The sequence below is a fragment of the Capsaspora owczarzaki genome, assembly GCF_000151315.2.
Source record: "Capsaspora owczarzaki ATCC 30864 unplaced genomic scaffold supercont2.10, whole genome shotgun sequence".
NCBI lineage: Eukaryota > Filasterea > Ministeriida > Capsasporidae > Capsaspora > Capsaspora owczarzaki.
Genome location: NW_011887301.1, coordinates 250944 through 269460, shown reverse-complemented (window position 1 = coordinate 269460; position 18517 = coordinate 250944). Strand labels below are relative to the sequence as shown.

At 51.6% G+C, this 18517-nt stretch overlaps 7 protein-coding genes and 1 non-coding gene across 8 annotated transcripts; 4 read left to right on the top strand and 4 right to left on the bottom strand.

Annotated features, from left to right (window-relative positions):
- Positions 1–189: 189 nt before the first annotated feature.
- CAOG_05890 (proteasome 26S subunit) lies at positions 190–2262 on the top strand. Its single transcript, XM_004345430.2, has 6 exons — positions 190–209; positions 602–746; positions 835–995; positions 1101–1337; positions 1443–1723; positions 1858–2262. The coding sequence occupies exons 2-6, from the start codon at positions 649–651 to the stop codon at positions 2212–2214; spliced, it is 1134 nt and encodes a 377-aa protein (XP_004345480.1). The 5' UTR covers positions 190–209; positions 602–648; the 3' UTR covers positions 2215–2262.
- A 182-nt stretch (positions 2263–2444) lies between these two features.
- CAOG_05889 (hypothetical protein) lies at positions 2445–4678 on the top strand. Its single transcript, XM_004345429.2, has 8 exons — positions 2445–2831; positions 2938–3176; positions 3322–3396; positions 3489–3542; positions 3626–3693; positions 3782–3837; positions 3957–4364; positions 4448–4678. Exons 1-8 carry the CDS (start codon positions 2463–2465, stop codon positions 4598–4600), a joined length of 1422 nt encoding a protein of 473 aa, XP_004345479.2. The 5' UTR covers positions 2445–2462; the 3' UTR covers positions 4601–4678.
- Positions 4679–4879: 201 nt separating this feature from the next.
- CAOG_05888 (hypothetical protein) lies at positions 4880–6823 on the bottom strand (the record flags this gene model as incomplete). The annotated part of the gene is made up of 4 exons (XM_004345428.1): positions 4880–5394; positions 5480–6091; positions 6286–6473; positions 6702–6823. The coding sequence occupies 4 exons, from the start codon at positions 6821–6823 to the stop codon at positions 4880–4882; spliced, it is 1437 nt and encodes a 478-aa protein (XP_004345478.1).
- Positions 6824–7240: 417 nt separating this feature from the next.
- CAOG_09691 lies at positions 7241–7328 on the top strand. Its single transcript has one exon. It is a non-coding gene; the product is annotated as a tRNA-Arg (tRNA).
- A 146-nt stretch (positions 7329–7474) lies between these two features.
- CAOG_05887 (hypothetical protein) lies at positions 7475–9464 on the bottom strand (the record flags this gene model as incomplete). Its single annotated transcript, XM_004345427.2, has 7 exons — positions 7475–8068; positions 8177–8273; positions 8350–8462; positions 8546–8773; positions 8853–9006; positions 9074–9330; positions 9443–9464. The coding sequence occupies 7 exons, from the start codon at positions 9462–9464 to the stop codon at positions 7725–7727; spliced, it is 1215 nt and encodes a 404-aa protein (XP_004345477.2). The 3' UTR covers positions 7475–7724.
- A 225-nt stretch (positions 9465–9689) lies between these two features.
- CAOG_05886 (inositol 1,4,5-trisphosphate 3-kinase) lies at positions 9690–12547 on the top strand. The gene is made up of 3 exons (XM_004345426.2): positions 9690–9720; positions 10771–11852; positions 11966–12547. Exons 2-3 carry the CDS (start codon positions 11004–11006, stop codon positions 12437–12439), a joined length of 1323 nt encoding a protein of 440 aa, XP_004345476.1. The 5' UTR covers positions 9690–9720; positions 10771–11003; the 3' UTR covers positions 12440–12547.
- Positions 12509–14898, bottom strand: CAOG_05885 (saccharopine dehydrogenase). The gene is made up of 7 exons (XM_004345425.2): positions 14669–14898; positions 13815–14041; positions 13645–13729; positions 13481–13572; positions 13304–13397; positions 12920–13195; positions 12509–12788 (listed from the first exon to the last, which is right to left on the bottom strand). The coding sequence occupies exons 1-7, from the start codon at positions 14863–14865 to the stop codon at positions 12608–12610; spliced, it is 1152 nt and encodes a 383-aa protein (XP_004345475.1). The 5' UTR covers positions 14866–14898; the 3' UTR covers positions 12509–12607.
- A 139-nt stretch (positions 14899–15037) lies between these two features.
- Positions 15038–18116, bottom strand: CAOG_05884 (hypothetical protein). Its single transcript, XM_004345424.2, has 3 exons — positions 15966–18116; positions 15734–15875; positions 15038–15633 (listed from the first exon to the last, which is right to left on the bottom strand). Exons 1-3 carry the CDS (start codon positions 18044–18046, stop codon positions 15214–15216), a joined length of 2643 nt encoding a protein of 880 aa, XP_004345474.1. The 5' UTR covers positions 18047–18116; the 3' UTR covers positions 15038–15213.
- Between the last annotated feature and the right edge of the window lie 401 nt (positions 18117–18517).

The following is an 18517-nucleotide window of genomic DNA, read 5'->3' as shown; positions in this document are numbered from 1 at the left end:
CAACCGCGTTCCGTGCCCGAAATTTCACCATTCAAACAACTTTCCCCTGATTTTCCATCCTCAATCAACATTTTTCCCACCACTTCCTTTCCTGTGGCCGACCATTTCGCGTTCGTTCTCCATCTGAGATCTGAGATTGTTACACTATGCTCCCTTTTTTGTGGTTTGTTGCTCACTCATTCTTTGACTGGTACAGCATTGGAGCCATTGTGAGATTGAGCGTCGTTTCATGTCTTCCTTCTTCCTGTTGGCGTTTTCCGCTCCTTTTCAATGCGTTTGCGCTTCTTGTCGCTGCTGATTGATGGTTGCAGCTGTCCCATGGAAGCCGAGCGGAGAAGAGCGAGTGCGCTTTGAGCTTTGAATGGATGACGATTTGGACGGCTTTTTGTTTCGCGATCTCGCTTTTTTTTTTTTTTTTTTTTTTTTTTTTGCGTTTGGTAGTCCTTTCCATTGTGTTGGCTTTTTGGAGGGTTGTTGGTCCTGCGGTGCGTTTCCTCACAACCACCGTGACTGACCCCTCTGTCTTTGTTTGCCGTTTGGTGCCGTGTTGCGATGTGGTGCTGGTTTTGCTCCGCTGCAATTCTCATTCTCACTCCTTCAGTACGAACGCACAGTCACTGTCAACCCCACCCCCTTCAACATTCAAAGATGGCCATCGACGTTGCTGCGTTCTTTGGCGCCCAGCGCAATGCAGATGCCGCGCACGCTGCCGAGTGGACGACCCTCGAAGATTACTACAACCGAAAGTGAGTATCTCTGTCTCTGTCTCTCGCTCTCGGTCATTCACCCAAACTCACTACTAATGCAAATTGTACAAACTTATTCAATACGCAGGCTGTGGCATCAGCTCTCAATCAAGCTGTTCGAGCTCCTGTCAGATCCGACCACCCCAACATCACTCGACATTTACAACAACTTTCTGCTCGACTTTGCAAACAAGCTCAACCAGTTGACCCTTGTCGACATTTGCTTGATCATTGTCAACCGCATGACAGGTGAGAGAGAGCGCGTTTGACTGAGTGGAACGCAACACTTTATCTTGTTCCTTTTTTTTTTTTCTTTTTGTGTGTCTTGTGCTCACAAACCCACTTTTGCTTCAGATGCCCATGCCGCCGTCGAGTTTTTGCGAATGCTGGCAGAGAAGGTCAAGCGCGACAACGCTGCGTACATTACCACCACCATGGTCATTGCTGATCTCCACATTGGGCCCGCTCTGGCGGCTCCTGCCACAACGAAAGAGCTGCTCGAGGAGGTTGGCGCCCTGCTCGAAACCATGGATCATGTCGATCTGCGCATCTTCTCCTCGTATTACCGCGTTGCTGCCTCGTACAATAAGGGTATGGCCTTTTGGTTTTTTTGAGCGAGTCAAGATAGAAGTCGATTTTTTTTTTCGGCGTTTACTCACTCTTTGTCCTCGGTGTTCCAAAAAAACTGCAAAACAGTCAAGGGCTCGTTCTCAGAGTTCTACAAGGACACGCTTCTCTTCCTCGGATGCACCGACTTGGCAACGCTCCCGATTGCAGAGCAACAGGTTCGCGCGTTCGACCTGGCGCTTGCAGCGCTTCTGGCGGACGATATTTACAACTTTGGCGAGCTGCTTGTGCACCCCGTTCTCGACTCGTTGCGGTCGACCGAGCATGCCTGGCTGGTAGACTTGCTGTTTGCTTTCAACTCTGGCAACATTGCCAAGTTCCAGCAATTGGCACCTCACTGGCGCAAGCAGGTGAGTATTTTTGTCTGTTTGTTTTGCGCAAGTGGATTTTACCGTTTTTGTGTGGATTGCTGGACTGCTGACTTGTTTGTAACTTGCCTTCCTGTGCGTGTTTGGGTGTGTGTGTGCGTCAATCTCCAACTTAGTCGGATCTGGCCGCGCACGAGAAAAAGTTGACAAACAAGCTTGCACTGCTGGCTCTGCTCGAGCTTGTCTTCCAACGTCCCGCAGACACGCGCACTGTCTCCTTCCAGGAAATTGCTCAGCACACAGTCTTGAACGTGTCGGACGTGGAGCACTTGCTGATGAAGGCACTTGCAGCTGGACTCATCCGCGGCTCGTTGGACGGCGTGTCGCAAGCTGTGAGCATCACCTGGGTTCAGCCGCGCGTGCTCAACACCGCCCAGGTTGCTGATATGCGCGACCGTCTCGCTCAATGGTGCCGCCGCGTGAGCGAGGTGTCGTCTTTGGTTGAATCTGATGCGTCCGAGTTGATTGTGTAGCGAAAGAACAAGCAAAACGAAGTATAAACGTTGAGATTCTGCAGAGTGTTCACATCTCCATCCATTTATACTTTGCAGAACACAACGCTCAGTCAGTCTGTTGGTGTTTGGGCGAGATTTTGGGAGTTGGACTTTTCCCGCCAAAATCGACAAGATCCGAGTTTTCCAGCCGTCCAAGTCGAGCCTCCCTGTGGCAGTGTGCCGGTGTGGTCGGGTTGTCACACAGTACTCACACACACACCTTGCGAATGACGATGGATCTCGACGATAGCGCCCGTGCCAGCGATGGAGCAAGCAATCCCAACGCAGCAGCAACGACCCAACAACCTCCGACTGCAGTAGTGCCAGTGCAGCAGCTCAGGCGGCGTCGGACCCACCATGTGGCCGTCCAAGCACCAGTCGACATTCTGCTGCATCCACAAGCACGGGCGGCGAGGACGAGTGCCGCATCCAGCCAATCGATAACGCTTGATCTTGATGAAACAGGTGAAAGCACTCAGAAATCATCATCATCAACAACATCATCATCATCGCAACCTGAACCACCTGCACGGAGGCACACCATTGCATCGGACGTATCCGACGGGTCACTCGTGTCGTTCATGAGCTTGCCAGCGGTACGATTCACGAAAACTGGATGTTTTGCTGCTGTTGATCCACACCTGAAGTGCTCATGTTGTTCGCTCACCTGGCGAGCTGCGCAAAATGATTCACGTTCCACAGAGTGCAAGGCAACGGCAGTCGACAATGATGGCGGTGGATTCGGACGACGATGATTCGGGGCCCAACTCGGATCCGTTCGCAGTCTTACAAAGGCCGAAAGGCGACAGCCACTATAACAAGAAGCTATATGGCGAGTTCGTCATTACACAGGAAGAAGCAGCAGCAGCAGCAGCTGCCGCACAACTCGTTGAAGAGAGTGACGACTATGAGGAACCGTATCCTACAAGGCTTCAAACCCGGTCAGTTCCAAAGCCGTGTTGCCGATGCCCAGTGCATGCTCTGGTCACGGCTTTGTTGTTATTGTTGGTGTTGTTGTTGTTGTTGTTGTTGTTACTATGCGCAATGCGATTGACCTTGTGGTGTCAATTTTGTGGGATTCGCCAGAACTGCCAAACGGCCGCGAATGGACGAGTCTCCACCAAGCGACGACGTCAGCGCGCAAACGGCCGCGGCCTTGTCGTAAGGTTTTACATTGCTTTTTGTCATTGTCGTCATGAGCCGGAGTGGAGGTTGGCGTGCTCTAATGTGGGAGTGGTTGTTCTTTCTCTTAGAGCTGCTCGTTTGCAACGCGAACGAGCCCAGCACTTGCTAATCGAGGCACAAAGGTAAGCACATTGTCGCACTCGATGTGGTGTGATTGTTTGTATGACACAAGAGCTCAAATCCGTTGCTTGCTGTTTGTTGGCAGGAGCGAAATGGCAGAAAGCAATGAGCAACAAGCATCGGAATCGGGCCCCATTCCGGATGCCTCCAAAGGTGGGTGTCTGCTCAGTTGCTGCTTGCTACATGTTGGAGATGTCTGAGACGTTTGATGGTCTCATGTATTTCTGGTTGATCTGAGCAGTGCTTGCTCGTGTTGTGGTCGTGGACGGGACGCCATTACATCTGCTTCTCACGCTGGTAAGATTTGCTCGATGCGGCTTTTCCTTTCTTTCCAGACCTGTTTTTTGCGTTGCTTGAAGGTTCTGGTTTTCTGAATGACAAACCATTCTACTTTTTTTTTTTTTTTTTTTGGCCAGGATACAACCGCTCGGACCATCCAGCAGTTTTGCGCAGCCAGGCTTTCCGTCGATCCAACCCATGTCGCGCTCTCTTTTGCACAGCAGACAGTGGATCTCAACTCGACAATGAGGGAGCTCAACATTTCGCCTCGAAACGACTTGTTCCAGTGCCAAATGGCGCCTCCATCTCCGACGACCTATGACGCCACTCCCAGCCTTTTTGCCAACAATCCAGCATTCAGCAACAGCAGTAGCAGTAGTGCGCCTCCAGATTTGGAGCCTTTCGCAAATACCACCAGCAGCAGCAGCAGCAGCATGGTGACAGATCTTCCGCCGCCCCTACCTGACACCGTTGAAGAGCCACTCTCGATTCGATTCCGCGTGCGATTTGACGAACACGAAGTCCGAAAGTTCCGATTGAAGCTGGTATGGAAAAAACAATTCGGGTCTGGTGGTGTTGACGTATGCAAGCGTTGTGTTGACTTTGTTGTGTGCGCAATAATGAGCAGACCGACACCATGTCCAAGGTGTACGACAAGATTGCGGCCGACAGAGCAGCAGCATTCAAGATTCTCTTTGACGGCCAGCCTGTTCCACGAAATACGACGCCGGAGGACCTTGGGCTTGAAGAGGACGACCTTTTGGATGTGGTTTCGAGTTAGCGATTTTTGGTTGGTTGTTTGTTTTCTCTGCGAGTCGAGGTTTGGATTGGAATTGAATGAATTTTTCGAATGCTGAGGTGATGCACCGTGTCTTGCTCTCGTGATGACGAGGCCATTTTGTATTGACGCCATGAGGAGGAAATAATGGGAATTTGAGTCTGATACTTGCTGAACTTTAATAAGCTGCGAAACAACGACAAATGACACATGGCAGCCGTGCAAAACGGTTAGATAGCATCAAAACAGATCACTAGAGACAACAAAACTTCGTTCGTGCATTCAGTCACGATGCAAATGACAACGCTGAGACACAGCTCGTGTCCTGTTTCGGCATTGTCGCTTGAGTCGTTGAATCATGAAGGTACACTGCGACGCGGAGATCTTGTCAGCGTCTTGTTGAGTGATGCACAAATCGACCTGTCGGTTGCGAGCTTCAGGACGGATAAGCAATTCTTGCGCTAACACTGGCGTCTGATCGCTATCCTCGAGCTGGAGAGTAAAGTCCACCGACATCTCGCACCCGACTGCGACAAGTTTCTGGCCATCAACTTCAAGTGGTTTGCCGAGATCAGCCATGGTAATGTCGTCTGGAACGAGCACAGTCAAAGCAACTGAACCAGCTTGAACATCAAGAACCTGCACTAACGGCAGTCGGTTCGAAAATGCGATATTGGTAAGCAAAAGTTGCTCAGTGGTTGGCGGTTTTGGCAATGGCCAGTTGTAAATGAGCACAGCCGGCCTGCCCAAGCTATTCTTCATGTTGGCTCGCCTGTTGAGAAGATCGCACTGGTAGGCTTCAGGGCGAGAAGTCGGCAAAAACAGCTGGTAAGTATCTGAGCATCGCAACATGCGAGCAACTCGGCGAAAGGCTTGACATACTCAACTCGAGCAACCTATCAAGGTGGGCGATCCAGCCATCACGAACAAACTCTTGCTCATCATCGAGGGCAAATAAGCAGGAGAGCGCGTATCGAGTGAACGACCAGAAGGTTGGATGCTCTGTGACTGTGGCAATCGTGTCATCTCCAATGAATGTTGAGCCAACAACAACGGCCATGGCTTTGTCTGCGGGATTGGCATCAGGTATCTTCACAATGGACCGCATCGCTTCGAACAAGACGCTGGAGGCAAGGTCAAGTTGGGAGATGTCGATCTCGTCCAGCGCCGTGCTCAGATCGTGCGCCGCTCCAGATGCCGACAAAGCGGCAGGCGATGAGGTTGGTATGGGGACAGATATAGCTGTCGTCGCATCTTTTGTTGACGAAGCCACACTGATTCGAGCCATCGACGAGGTGAGTGCCGCAGTTCCAGAATGGTCGTCTGAAGACCTTGTCATCAGAGTGTCGGTTTCTCCAGTTTCGTCGCAGATCGGCGCAGTGTCCATCAGCTCTTGAAAGGCGTCCAAGAACTCCTGCAACGGCATTCGATATGCTGGCCCGATGAGCAAATGCTGCTGCTCGGAGTTGTCAGGAGGGATTTTGTCGGCGTACACTCGAAACAGGTTACGGCTGAAAGGGCGCATGCTACCCGAAAGTAACTTGCACTCACCAGCCCGGTCAAAATGCAGGCGCCAACATGAAATTCCCAAGCCGGGTTTTGCTGGCGAACTCAAAGGGCTCTGGGTGAGCGTGTCGTCATGCAAACACCAGCTTAGTGTTGTCCGAAAGAAAGAAAAAAAACCTTACCCAGCACATGAACTTCATCATTGTCGAGAAGGAGGTCTTGGCCTCGAGCGAGATTGATTGCCTTGATCTCCGAAACCGTCACATCACCCCTGTTCTTGAGTTCTGTATGGGTGCGATCGAGTTCATCCTTTCGCGCTTTGGAGAGGGCTCGTGGTGCGGCAGCAATGCGGTGCGCGTTCACCAGCACGCTGAAAGGGATAAAACAAACAAAAAATGAGATCGCCTTCACATTCTCCTCCGAATGAGCTCGCCTTCACGTTCTCCTATTGAGCATGGCATGCCGCTTGTGCATTCATACGAAAACAAAAACCGATGAACTCGTGTCGCCATCAACAAGTTGAAAACAATGGAAAAGAAGCTTTTGTTCTTCGCCTCAATCGAACCTTCGAGAAGCAAACTTCGAAACGCAAACGCACTTAGATATCTCTTGTTTTCCCTGCTGTAAGGGAGTTGCGGGTCGGCTCGATGACCCACGCGAAGGTGGACCGCGACCACCCGACCCATTGCCTGCACCTACGGCGCCGAAAACGGACGACATCGGAAGAGTTGGGATAAGAAGCAGATGGAAAGAAGCCTAAAATTTTCTTCGGCTTGTTCTCGCTCTCACACAGATTTTCTCTCTCTCTTCCCCACTTTTACCTCATTCTAGTACAACATGAAGTGATGCACTCCAAACCCATTCCAGCCCACATTCGTGAGCACGGGTCCGGGTGCAGCACTCCCCTATCAACAAAAAGCCATTTAAAACCATTGCGATTTATTGTGATTTTTAGCCCATTCATTTTCAAAGCCCTATAAGAGAACGAAAACAGCTCGATTGAAGGATCGCTCGATCACGGTGTCGCGCTAGACATCACGTAGATCTATTGTGAAATTTCCCAAGCGTTGCAATGTATTTCCATACTTCCAAACCGCCGCTTCTGACTCCTGTACTAATTTGCCCACCCGAAGATGTTGGCGTGTAACTCAGTTGGTAGAGTATCTGCCTTCTACTTTTGGTGGCGGCAAGCAGGAGGTCGTGGGATCGAACCCCACCACGCTCGTTTCTTTTTTTTTTTTTTTTTTTTTTTTTTCTTCTTCCTTTTTTTTTTTTTTTGGTTCTTTTCCATCATCTTTGTTGATGGGTTTTTAAATGCTACTATGGTGGTTGTATCTAATGTCATGCTTGGGGGAAATGCGCCTTGATGTAGTTTGATTCGAGCTTTGTTTTTATTGCTGTTTTTTTTTTTGTTTGTTTGTTTGTTTGTTTGTTTGTTTTTTTTTTTTTTTGTTTGTTTGTTTGTTTGTTTGTTCTTTTCACTTGCCATTGAGCCTCTGTGTTTACTCCGACGCCATCCAAACCTAACTGCCTTGGTCCAGCATAGCTGTGGAATTCGTATGGACCCTCGAACACGACGGGCTTGTCCAACCAAAAAACTAGCCCGCCAGTTGCTGCTTTGTTACCGCGCCTGCGTAGTGCTCGTTCTCCTCGGACGTAGTACTCGACCGCTTGCGAGTGCTTCCGGAGATTGACTCAATACAGGAGCAATGATTGCCGCCGCACCTCTTGGTTTTCGGGAGCCCTGCGTCTTTGATTTCTCGATGTGCCCCGTCCGGCCGACACGTTGGACAGTGATTGCCTGTCCAGTCGGCGGCTTGGCTCCCTCAGTCGAGGTGTGCGCAATCCATTCGCGAATCTGGGTGGATGACAGCTTCTCTGCACTGTGCAAATCGCTCTGGACAAGTTCAACCAGTTCAGGCTTGAGCATCTTTGGGATTCCATTCGCGCTCCGTTTCTCGTTGACTTGTCGGAGGTTCAGCAAAAGGATTCACGTCAACAATGAGCAAGATCGAATTGCAGATGTCCAAAGCAACAAGAGGTTCATCCAGCAAGACAATGTGGGAGACATACTGAGTGGGGTAGCTCCCTTCGTTTCTTCTGAAACAACCAGTAGATCCAAGTCGGCGTCGGTGCCAGCTGGTCCGTACATGTCGACAATTGCATGGAACTGGGGACGAGGTCGAATGTTAGCAACCGAAATGATGGCAAACAGCCTCATTTCGTTTTTTTTTTTTTTTGGTTACCTCGATCGCCAGGTCTGGTCGAATCACATGGCAAAAGTCACGAACTGCGTTGATCCGTTGCTGAAGGGGTTCTACCAACTCCTTGCGCTTTTTGTTTGCGAGCAGGGATCCGTCTGGAGCCGATACATGAACCCAAAAAAAAAATGAGCTGTAGATTCTGATCTTCGCCCGAGGGGTTTAGAAAAGCCAAACTCACCAGTAACACCACAAACGAGGCGCCGGCGGGCAAGCAAGACTGCCACCGTGAGCAAGATGCGATGGCCATTGTGCATGTGATCAAACGTGCCTCCCAAGCACACATCGTCAGCAACCGGCCAATTGCTGCTGGTCAAGCTTGACGCGGCGTCGAAAGGCTTTGTTTCTTTGGGCACAAGCTTCATTTCGCGCGTCCACTGGGCATCAGGCACAGAAGCCAAATTCCAACCTGCCAAAGTGATCCCGAGTTTTCTCAGATCGACCGTCCAAGCGTGTTCTTGGCCAATTGGTTTGAAAGAGCAACTCACCATCTTTTGCAGCATTTACCCGTCCGAACCGCTTGATTCTCGAGTCGGATTTGCTCAGTGGAATGTTGAATGCAGCGAAACCAAGCAGCGAAATCTCAATCCGCTGGACTGGGTTGCTTGCATCCATGAACGCCTCGTACGCGCAGCTCAAGAACTGAAAAGGGGTTGCCATCCCAAGTGAGTTGGAAATCATAGAAGCAATCGGTTGCGGCACTGCCCACCTTCTTCATCTGCTCCCACGGTACACGGTGCCAGAGTGCGCACAACTGAGGAGCCTGAGCGTCGGTGTTGTCGTGCGTGGGCGCCTCAGGGAGGAGCTGCACCAGGATGCGCGATTCCTTCCCAATGAGTGGGTGGGACGCCCGCAAGTCCCGTCGCAACGCCGGCAGCAGTGTCTGGATGTTGGTAATACCGAGCGTTTGATCCTGCTCAACGGTGAGGGGGACGCTGATGACCACGAGCATAGTGTCGGCAGTGTCTGAATGAAAAATGGGGCAAAAAATGACTGAGCCTTCCACTTTGTTTGGTCGGTCTTTGTATAAGTGAAGTCTCTTGTTTCCCTATCATCACTCTCATCATCAACCCATTACTCGTATCTTCGTGGAACTTCATACTTGTGAGCATTCTATCGCAATGAACGAGTCAGCAACGAGAGCGGCTGGAAGCTCGTCAATTTCAAACCGCTCCTTGTTCCCAAGCTCACTCGTCGTCCAATATGCCAGAAACCCCTCTCTCTCAATCCTGCTCACTCCAACTCCAACCCCAACTCCAACCCCAACTCCAACCCCCAATCCAATCGAATGCAGATCAAACCAAAAGGTCAATCCCTCTTTTTTCAACCTTTTTTTTTTTTTTTTTCCAATTCAACGTGAGTTTTTTTTTTTTTTTTTTTTTTTTCCTCCCAATTCGGCACCGTTGGGGTTTTTGGTCGTGTCTCACTCTCACACGCTTCCTCGCTCTGCTCTGCTCCCGCTGCCATTCCCGCCAATGCCCACTCTGCGTGAGGGGTGCCTTACTCGCCAAACCCCGCCTTCCCCCTTCTCACCCCTTCTTCTTCACACCACTTTGCTGCAAAAGCGGGCAGCTTTTTTTTTTTTTTTTTTGAAATACGGTTTTTTTTTTTTCTCGCTCGCTCTCTCTCGTTCGCTCTTTTTGGACCTCGAGCGTGGCGCGCCTCTCCTGTCCACGACCAGCCGCACGAAGACAGCTGTCCCGCGGGTGTGGCATTGCGTGTGGCGTTTCCGTCGACTGTGGCAATTGGAGCGCGAACCGCTGGGCGGTGTTTTTTTTTTTTTTTTCCTCTCTGCCCTTACTTCATTCAGCAACTCGCTTCTTCCCCCCCCCCGTTTTTCCTCTTCCACTCCTCCCCTTTCCAAGCACGCGCACCCTCTCACTTGTCCATTAATAATCCTGTCATTTCAGCCTTGCTCTCATTTTGCTCTTTATTAACGAGCACAAAAGCCAACTGGAAGGAACCAAAAAAAAAAAACGATTACTTTTTTTTGAAAAAATCAAAGGAAAAAAAAAAAAGGCATACGCCGTCCATTGCAGCTCCAAGTTAGGGTTGATTGTCTCGACTCGGGGGGGGGGGAGTGCAGCAAAAACGGAGACAACGTGACCGCTGGCAAACGACAAGCGAGAACGAACTGCTGCCTGTTGTTATTTTGAAGTGTGCTTTGTGAGCGAACAAACAGCCATTCGTCTGACACATGCTCATTCATTGACGACCAAAAAAACCAAAAAAGCGAAAAAAAAAAAAACGATCTGGTTGCAGCAGCGATTCCATCCTCATCCTCTCCTGTACCTTTCTCCCCCACCCCTTCGCCTCACTCCAATCTGTTTGATGGACGTATCTGGTTTTTATGACTGTCTCACTTCTTCTTTTTGTTTTTTGTTTTTGCTGTTTCTCCTGTGACAGATTTTTGACGATTGTTTCGTTTAGCGTCCTTCCGTTCGCCTCCTCGTCCTTTCTTTAGTCATCCACTCTCGACTGATTCGCACGCCCGCCCCTGCTTTGAGACTTTTCTTGCCCTGAGGCCACACCTTTTGTGCCCACGGTTGCTGCTTTTTGAACAAGCAGAGCATCGACAACCCTCATCAATTTTTTCGCTCCTTTTCAACCCCTCCACTCCCTTTCTTAATCAACAAGCCATGGCCAGCACGGGTCATGCTGCAGCAGGGCCGCCAGGCACTGTAGGACCGTCCCAGCTCACACCGGCTGCAGACAACACAGTAGGAGCCTCACAGACGTCGCTCGACGCATTCGACGACCGCCTCGCCCAGCTCGACAATGCCAAGATGGCGGCGATTCTCAGTCGACCAACAGTCAAGGCTGTGCGATCCGAGCCAGTGCTGAGGGCAGTGCAGTGTAGCAGCACGACGTCGTTGGATATGGTCGGAAAGTCGCTCTCGAACAGCGACCTGTCCTCCTGCGACGAAGACGACTTGCGAGAGCCCACCATTGGCATGCGGAATGGCCTTTCTCGCGCCCAATCTGACCGCGCGCGCCGTGCGTGGCGGAAGGTCATCAGCTTGGCCAAGATTCTCATCCACTACAGCACACGTTATTCGCACCAGGTCGCTGGTCACAAGGACGCCTTCCTCCATCCACAACAGGGCATCCTGTGCAAGCGCACCACAACACTGGAGCGAGATGCGCTCATGTTGCTCATGTCGGACTGCATGCGCGAGTTTGTGCCTCGATTTGACCGAGAAATCACCTACGGCGGCGAAACCTACGTTCAAATGGAAGACTTGCTGGCTTCCTTTGTGCGACCCTCGCTCATGGACATTAAGATGGGGAAGCGCACCTTCCTCGAATCCGAGGTCACCAAGCTCGACAAGCGCTCCGATCTCCTCGAAAAGATGCGAGAGATTGATCCCAACGAGCCCACGCCTGAAGAGATTGACAGTGGTGGCATCACCAAGCTTCGTTACATGCAATTCCGCGAGCAACAGAGCTCCAGTGCGTCATTGGGGTTTCGTGTCGAGGGCATCAAGGTGAGAGATTTGCTTTGTTTGGCGGGAGCGTGTCGTTGGTTGTTTGAGGTTTCTGACAGTTTTTGTGTTCTTTTGTCCTCCGCCCCGCCCCCCCCCATCCTCTCCCCCATCAGCTCGCTGACAGGAAAGCCGATACCAATTTCAAAACCGTTAAGACTGAACAAGACGTGGCGGATGTCTTCCGACATTACTTGTCGCTGCTGCCCGAGAGGCATCGGAGTGAATTCACCGCGCGATTGGAACTGATTCGCCAACGGATTGAGTCGTCAGAATTTTTCAAAATGCACGAAGTGGTCGGCAGCTCGTTGCTGTTTGTGTACGACCACTCGGGCAAGGTCGGCCTCTGGCTGATTGATTTCGCCAAAACAAATCGCTCCCGCAAGCCGCTGACGCACCGTCAGCCTTGGAATTTGGGCAATCAAGAAGATGGTTATTTGTGTGGGTTGGACACATTGATACGGGTATGGCGCGAAGTGGATTCTAGCAGTCACATTTCTGCATCCGCAGCAGCACCAACAACAAGTATTCCCCCACCTAGTGCCGCAACAGTGGCTCCGGTGCCAGCGACTGCGAACGGCGTGCACTAGAAGGTGCAGCTTGTCGTTTTGTTTTTTAAAAATCACTGTGTGTACACTTTTTTTTTTTGTTATTTTTCTGATTCAGGCCAAAATTATTGTATTTAATCATTACAACGGTTTTTTTTTCTTTTCGTTCATTGGTTGTTTCCAGATGCCATGTTTTGTGGAGACGAACATTCACAGCCCTTCCGACTTGGTGTCAAAGAGCTTGCGCACGTCAGTCCACACGCGAGCAGTGTCCACCTCTGCGAGCTGAAGGATGGTGGCGTACAAATCCTGAGCAAAGCGCGTGCTGCTCTCGGCTGGCAGCAGAGTTGGCAAATGATCAATCGCGACCACATCGAGCGGTGTGGAGGTTCTGTCGCGCAGTCGAACAAAAAGGGCACAAATTTCCAGTTTTTTTTTTTTTGCGAAAAGATGAGAACAACAGTCCGACTCGGTTGGCACGCTACTCAACTCTCGTTCACACTGCTCTGAAAATAACCTTACCGGTCAGCGGCCACCGCAAGGACGGGAGCATCAAAGGTTGTCGTCTCCGAGTAGAATGGCAGCGGGTTGTGCGGGTTGGTCACATCACAGGAGACATCAACGACAACAGAGAGGTGGCGCTTGTCCGACTTGGGGGTGAGCAGCGTCTCGGCCGTCAGGAACGGAGGGATCGGGGTTGCCAGGTAGATGCAGTTGACCAGAATCTCGTACTCGAGCAGCTGCGGGAAGGGGCCGCCGTTCTTGGTCTCGGCCATATCCCAGCGAATAATATTGGCACTGTTGCAAAAGAGGTGGCAGAGGGAAGAAGGGCAGGCTTCGAGGTGAGAAAAAAAAACGACTGGGTTTTGCCACCAAACTGCGCCTGGAACGCTTTTGCGCGCTTACTCGGCAATACCAGCACGAACCAAAAGGTCGCATGCGCCGGTGCCACATCGGCCAAGCGCACCAATGACAATGGCCTTGGGTTGGTTGGCGCCGCCTACGCAGTCAAACATGGCCATCATGAGTTTGATTCACCTTAAATCCGCGCAAGAAATCAAAGCAAGAAATCAAAAGTGTTACCAGCAACAGCCTGGGCAATACGCTTCTTGAGATGGCTCACAAGCTGCTCGTCGTTTTCATACGGTTTGATGGAGGGGTACGGGGTGCCAGGACTACAACAAGAACGAAAAAAACAATCAATGGAAGGTGCTGTGCCGAAACGCCGAATGCAGCATCGCTCTTACTTTGTTTGGTTGTGTGCCCACAGATCCAAACCAACGGCAGCTCCGGCAAAACCAGCCATGTATCCGAATGCAGCGACTCGTCGACCTGCAGTAGGGTTACATGCGTTGCATTGTTTCAGTGTTTCGACCTTGCTTTCGATCCTTCAACATCAACAACGGCATCGTCGTACCCTTCTCGTCGTTCAAAAACTCGAGATCGAGCAGCTGGCCACCGCCACGCTTGAAGCGAGCAAGCAAATCCTTCCAGCCAGCCTGGTTCTTGTACGCATGGCCAAAGTACACGTGACGGTGCTTGAGCGGCGTCGTGTCGTTCTCGGGCAGCTCTTTCAGACCGAGAATGAAGGCGTCTGCGGGTGCGTCTCGCCAAGCGCCGCCAGCAGCAATGGTGCATCCAGCCCTGCGAATTGCACACGATTGATGCAACATGTCAGGTCGGTGGTTGGTGTTGGAGAGTGCGTGCGTGTGTAAGTGTGAGTTTCGTTTCAACTCGGATTGTTCGCTTCTCCCTTTCAACCCTTGCTTTCTTTCTTCATTTCTTCTTCTTCTTCTTCTTTCCCAACGCAAGCCACACACATATCCATTCCAATCGTACCTACGACGATTGAGGAAGGCGGGTCGATGACATAATTTCGCTCACCACCAAAAACCAAACAGGGAAGGACTCAGGTCGTGTCCCCTCGTTCAACTGTGACCATTTCCGAAATCCCCGACAACATCGTTGTACTCATCCCCACGCCCCAATCCCCACCACATAACTCCAACAGTGATCCCCCTACGTCTCATCGATCTGATAGATCTGAATCTGAATCTGAATCTGACCTCCATCCCGATGCTGATCTCCGACTGGCATGACAGGGACAAAATCTCTCCCATAAACTCCCAATTCTCCACCTGGCCTTTCCCCCATTGCCACCATTGCCACCATTGCCACCATTGCCACCATTGCCACCACAGCAAACATCGGCTTTGTTCACTCATCATCGCGACAGTTGGGGGGGGGGGTGGCAATCCAAAAATCACTTACAGCTCATACTCGTGAATGTCGAAAATCCGCTGAGTCGACCGCTCGACAGTGATCCGGAAGACGGCCTCCTCGTGTCCGTCCGCGTTCGTCCTGCGCTCGGCAAGAAGCTTCTTGCATGCATCGGGAGTCAGCACAACGCGGTGCTCGTGCTCCTTGGTCTCCTCGCGCAGCCACAGGTGAGTTGTTGTCGCAGTCATAGTGGATGAAGAATTGGTTCAGTTCAATGGAATCAAAAAAAAAAAAGAGTGAGCTATTGCTTGTTCACACAAACCAAAATCACAACCATTTACATCCATGCACTAGATTCTGCATGAATGCGGGGCGAAAGTATGACAAACCTAAAAACAAAAACAAAAAAAACCAACAAAAAACAAAATCTCAAATTTACAAGTATCTAACAAACACGAATCAGGCAGCTTCATGCGCAAGCCGTACAGTACATGCACACACAACGATGAAAAAGAAACAAAGGGAGCAACATTCCGATGCTAACTCGACAGAAACAGGGGGGGGGGGAAAGCGACAAACAAAGAAAAAATTGTGCCTCAATCCACGGCAACATCAACCAGCCGAGGCTCCTCCACAGCCTGAACAAACACGCTGGCCTTGACGGGATAGCCGTACTCGGAATACACCATGCTGATGGCAAAGACGGCAAAGAATTCAGCGCCATCCCGTCTTCGGCAGAGGCCGCGGAATTGGAACTGCTCGGCGCGACACATGACTGCCTCGCAGCAGGCGCGTGCAAAGCGGTGCCACTCGCTTTCCGCAAACACTCGGAAGAGCAGATCGTCCGACAAGGGTGGCACGGTCACGTCAAGACCCGAGTAGCCAAACATGTCGGTCGCCGCCTCATTTGCGTAGCTGATGCGAATCACAAAGTTGCGAACGCTGCACCGGACGACAGCGACCGGTATTTTATCGTACACGTTGCGAATTACGGCTTCCGAGATGCTATTTGGATCCTGCAGAGCACAAACAACAACAAAACGTGAAACGTTAGAAAAAAAAAACCACCAGAACTCCATTGCAAAACTTCCCCACAGGACACAATTCTACGCATACCATCGATTCGGCGGGTTCTAGTTCAAGCACTTGCTTGCGGACACTGTCATTCGGGAATCCAGCAAGCAACTCTTCTTGCTTTGGGATCATTTCCTCAGCTGTGACGACGCGGAAGAGTTGGGTTTGCCCGATATAAAACCGCCTGCAGGTACAAAGACAAGGACGACACCGGTGAGCGGGATGACAAACAACCGCAGAAGCAATGAAGACAAAACAAACAAATCAAGCTTACACGTAAATCACAAAGCACTTTTCAAGGCGCGGACTGTAGTTGTTGAGAAGCATTTGCTTCCATTTGAGCAGTTCCGAAAAGACAGAAGAGAAGTACTTGCGAATGTCAAAGCGACGCAGAGGAGTGCCGTCCGCTCCAATCTGCTGCGAAGCCGCGACAGAAGCGTGAAGCCCTTCGTAGAGCGTTTGCAGGAGAGCGCTCTCCGAAATGTCCTCGTTGAGCACACCGTCCAGCATGGCGGCGGATGCGGCTTCGCTGTCATTGCCACTTGCTGTGCTTTGGAGCTGGAAGAGGCATTGCCAGGGAAAGTCGAGCTCGGATGCGACATCTATCAACTCCTCAACACTATGCACCGAGGCCGGCGAGTCGACATCGTCGTCGAGCGGTGACGCAGCGTCGTTTCGAACACGCTTGGGTTGGCCGTGAGTGTCGTCCGCATCGCCGACCGAAAACCCGGTCCCGCCGTCAGACAATGGCATGGAGTCCGACGACCGAGCGCTGAGCGGGCCGGCCGCGGCAGAACCAATGTCAAACTCTTCGAGCGACCGTACCTGTCCTCGGCCGAGGGTGATGGTAGCAGCAGGGATGGAGCCAATGGCGTCCGGCTCGTCAAACGCCGACAAGCCCGCGATCGGGTCGAGCTGCATGAGCTGTGCGCCTGGCATCAGGGTCATGCCTGTCGCATTGTCGACGAGGAAGGACGACGCGTCGCCAGCAAACACGCCGAGCGGCGGTGCGACTGCTGACGATTGCAGGGCAGTCGGTGGGGGATACAACGCAGCGTTTGCCTGCTGTGCGAGGTTGGCCTTGGGCCTGGGGACCTTGTGCTCGACGTCAATGCAGCTGTCGGCAATGCCCAGCCGCGAGCATCTTGGGCACGGGCGCATGTTCTCGCACGCCGTCTTGGCTCGCTTGCACGGAGCGCAGACGCGGGAGCACTTTCGGTGGCGTCGGGCGGCTTCACCTGCCTCGCCTGCCTCTGCCGCTGCAGCAGCTGTTGAAGCTGTTGAAGCGGGAGCTGCGGCGGATGACGATGAAAGTCCAGCAGCTGGCGTCCCAGGCACCGACAGACCAGCCGGCGGCGAGAGTGAGGTCGCAGCAGCAGCAGCGGCCTTCTTTGGCTTCCTTGAGCTGGTTTGGTGGAGGATGGCCTGCCGGTGGGACGAGGCCATGGCAGCCTGCAGATTGAGCTGCATCTGCGGCGGGAGCAGGCCGAGCAAGCCATACACGGGCACCATGTTATTGCCGTCTGCTGCTGGTGGTGGTGGTGGGGCCATGAAGGCAGCGTCCGGCGCAGCAGCAGCAGCAGCAGCGGCAGTGACAGTGGCTTCGGGGACGAATTCGCCTCTATTGCTGCTGCTGGTCGTCGTCGTCGTCGTCGTCACGCTCGAGCTCGAGTTGCTCATGGTGTTCATGCTGCTGCTGCTGCCGTGCTGCGTGTGCGCAATGGCGGAGGTCTTGCGTGCTGCGTCGAGGACGACCGAGAGAAGCGGATCGTGCACAAAGTGATTGGCATACGCTCCATTACCATTGCTATTGACGAGGCTGGCAGCGACGGCAGCAGCGGCAGCAGCAGCAGCAGCAGCAGCAGCATTATTGGCATCCACCATGCCAGGAGCGGGTGGCGTGAGTGAGGCGGCAGCATGCAGAGTGCTAGAGTTGTCGCTGCTGTCGGCTGACGGTGAGCCGCCGCCAGAGTGGATGTTGAGCGAGTGCATGAACTGCTGTGAGAATGCGAGCGCCGCCTGCTGTTGCTGCTGCTGCTGCTGCTGCTGCTGCTGCTGAGTAGTGTTGCTATGATGAGCAGAAGGAGCGAGAGAGGCAGACACTGAGGAGGAGGCAGCCACAACAGCCACAGCCGCACTACTACTGATTGGGCCAGTGTCACTGTTATTGTCATTGTAGTCGTCGTCGTCGTCCAGCTTCACCCGTCGCCCTTGCATTGGATGCTGTTGTTGTTGTTGCTGTTGTTGTTGTTGCTGTTGTTGCTGTTGTTGCTGTTGTTGCTGTTGTTGTTGTTGATGGTGATGATGGCTGTGGTGCTGATGCTGTTGGTGAGCAACTCGCGCGTCTCCACTCATTGTTGTTTCGTCCTTTGCCTTATTTGATGGCTTTGTTGTTGTTGTTGTCAATCAAAGAAAGCAAGAAAGGAAAAAAAAAAAGTTGGATTGACAGAAAGAGAAAAAAAAAAGTCAAGAAGAAGAAGTAGAAAAAGAAAAAAAGAAGAGCAGCAAACAAGAAGAAGAACAAGAACAAGAACAAGAACAAGAAGAAGGAAAGAAGAAGAAGTAGTAGAAGGAAAGAAGAAGAAGTATAAGAATAAGAACAAGAAGAGCAGCAAACAAGAACAACAACAACAACAACAAGGAGAACAAAGAAAAGTCATCCATGAAACAACTACTTCAACTGGAAACAACAACGGAAACAACAGCATTTGAACAATCACAACGAGAAAAGCCAAGTAGTAGTCGTGCTCCAAGCCAAGACAGCAAAAGAAACGAGGGGGAAACCGGCTCAGAACGGCAGATTCAAGTTCAATGCAAGTCTCCTCC

Bases quoted from the DNA above. Each gene is read 5' to 3' on its own strand.
- CAOG_05884 (XM_004345424.2), bottom strand. From the start codon at position 18,046: ATGAGTGGAGACGCGCGAGTTGCTCACCAACAGCATCAGCACCACAGC. The intron at 15,876-15,965 runs GTAAGCTTGATT...TTGTACCTGCAG, and splicing joins AAGTGCTTTGTGATTTACGT to GCGGTTTTATATCGGGCAAA. The intron at 15,634-15,733 runs GTATGCGTAGAA...TGTGCTCTGCAG, and splicing joins TAGAACCCGCCGAATCGATG to GATCCAAATAGCATCTCGGA.
- CAOG_05889 (XM_004345429.2), top strand. From the start codon at position 2,463: ATGACGATGGATCTCGACGATAGCGCCCGTGCCAGCGATGGAGCAAGC. The intron at 3,177-3,321 runs GTCAGTTCCAAA...GGGATTCGCCAG, and splicing joins CCTACAAGGCTTCAAACCCG to AACTGCCAAACGGCCGCGAA. The intron at 3,694-3,781 runs GTGGGTGTCTGC...TGATCTGAGCAG, and splicing joins CATTCCGGATGCCTCCAAAG to TGCTTGCTCGTGTTGTGGTC.
- CAOG_05885 (XM_004345425.2), bottom strand. From the start codon at position 14,865: ATGACTGCGACAACAACTCACCTGTGGCTGCGCGAGGAGACCAAGGAG. The intron at 13,730-13,814 runs GTACGACGATGC...ACCCTACTGCAG, and splicing joins GTTTTTGAACGACGAGAAGG to GTCGACGAGTCGCTGCATTC. The intron at 13,573-13,644 runs GTAAGAGCGATG...TTCTTGTTGTAG, and splicing joins TGGGCACACAACCAAACAAA to TCCTGGCACCCCGTACCCCT.
- CAOG_05890 (XM_004345430.2), top strand. From the start codon at position 649: ATGGCCATCGACGTTGCTGCGTTCTTTGGCGCCCAGCGCAATGCAGAT. The intron at 747-834 runs GTGAGTATCTCT...TTCAATACGCAG, and splicing joins GAAGATTACTACAACCGAAA to GCTGTGGCATCAGCTCTCAA. The intron at 1,724-1,857 runs GTGAGTATTTTT...TCTCCAACTTAG, and splicing joins CACCTCACTGGCGCAAGCAG to TCGGATCTGGCCGCGCACGA.
- CAOG_05886 (XM_004345426.2), top strand. From the start codon at position 11,004: ATGGCCAGCACGGGTCATGCTGCAGCAGGGCCGCCAGGCACTGTAGGA. The intron at 11,853-11,965 runs GTGAGAGATTTG...CTCCCCCATCAG, and splicing joins TTCGTGTCGAGGGCATCAAG to CTCGCTGACAGGAAAGCCGA.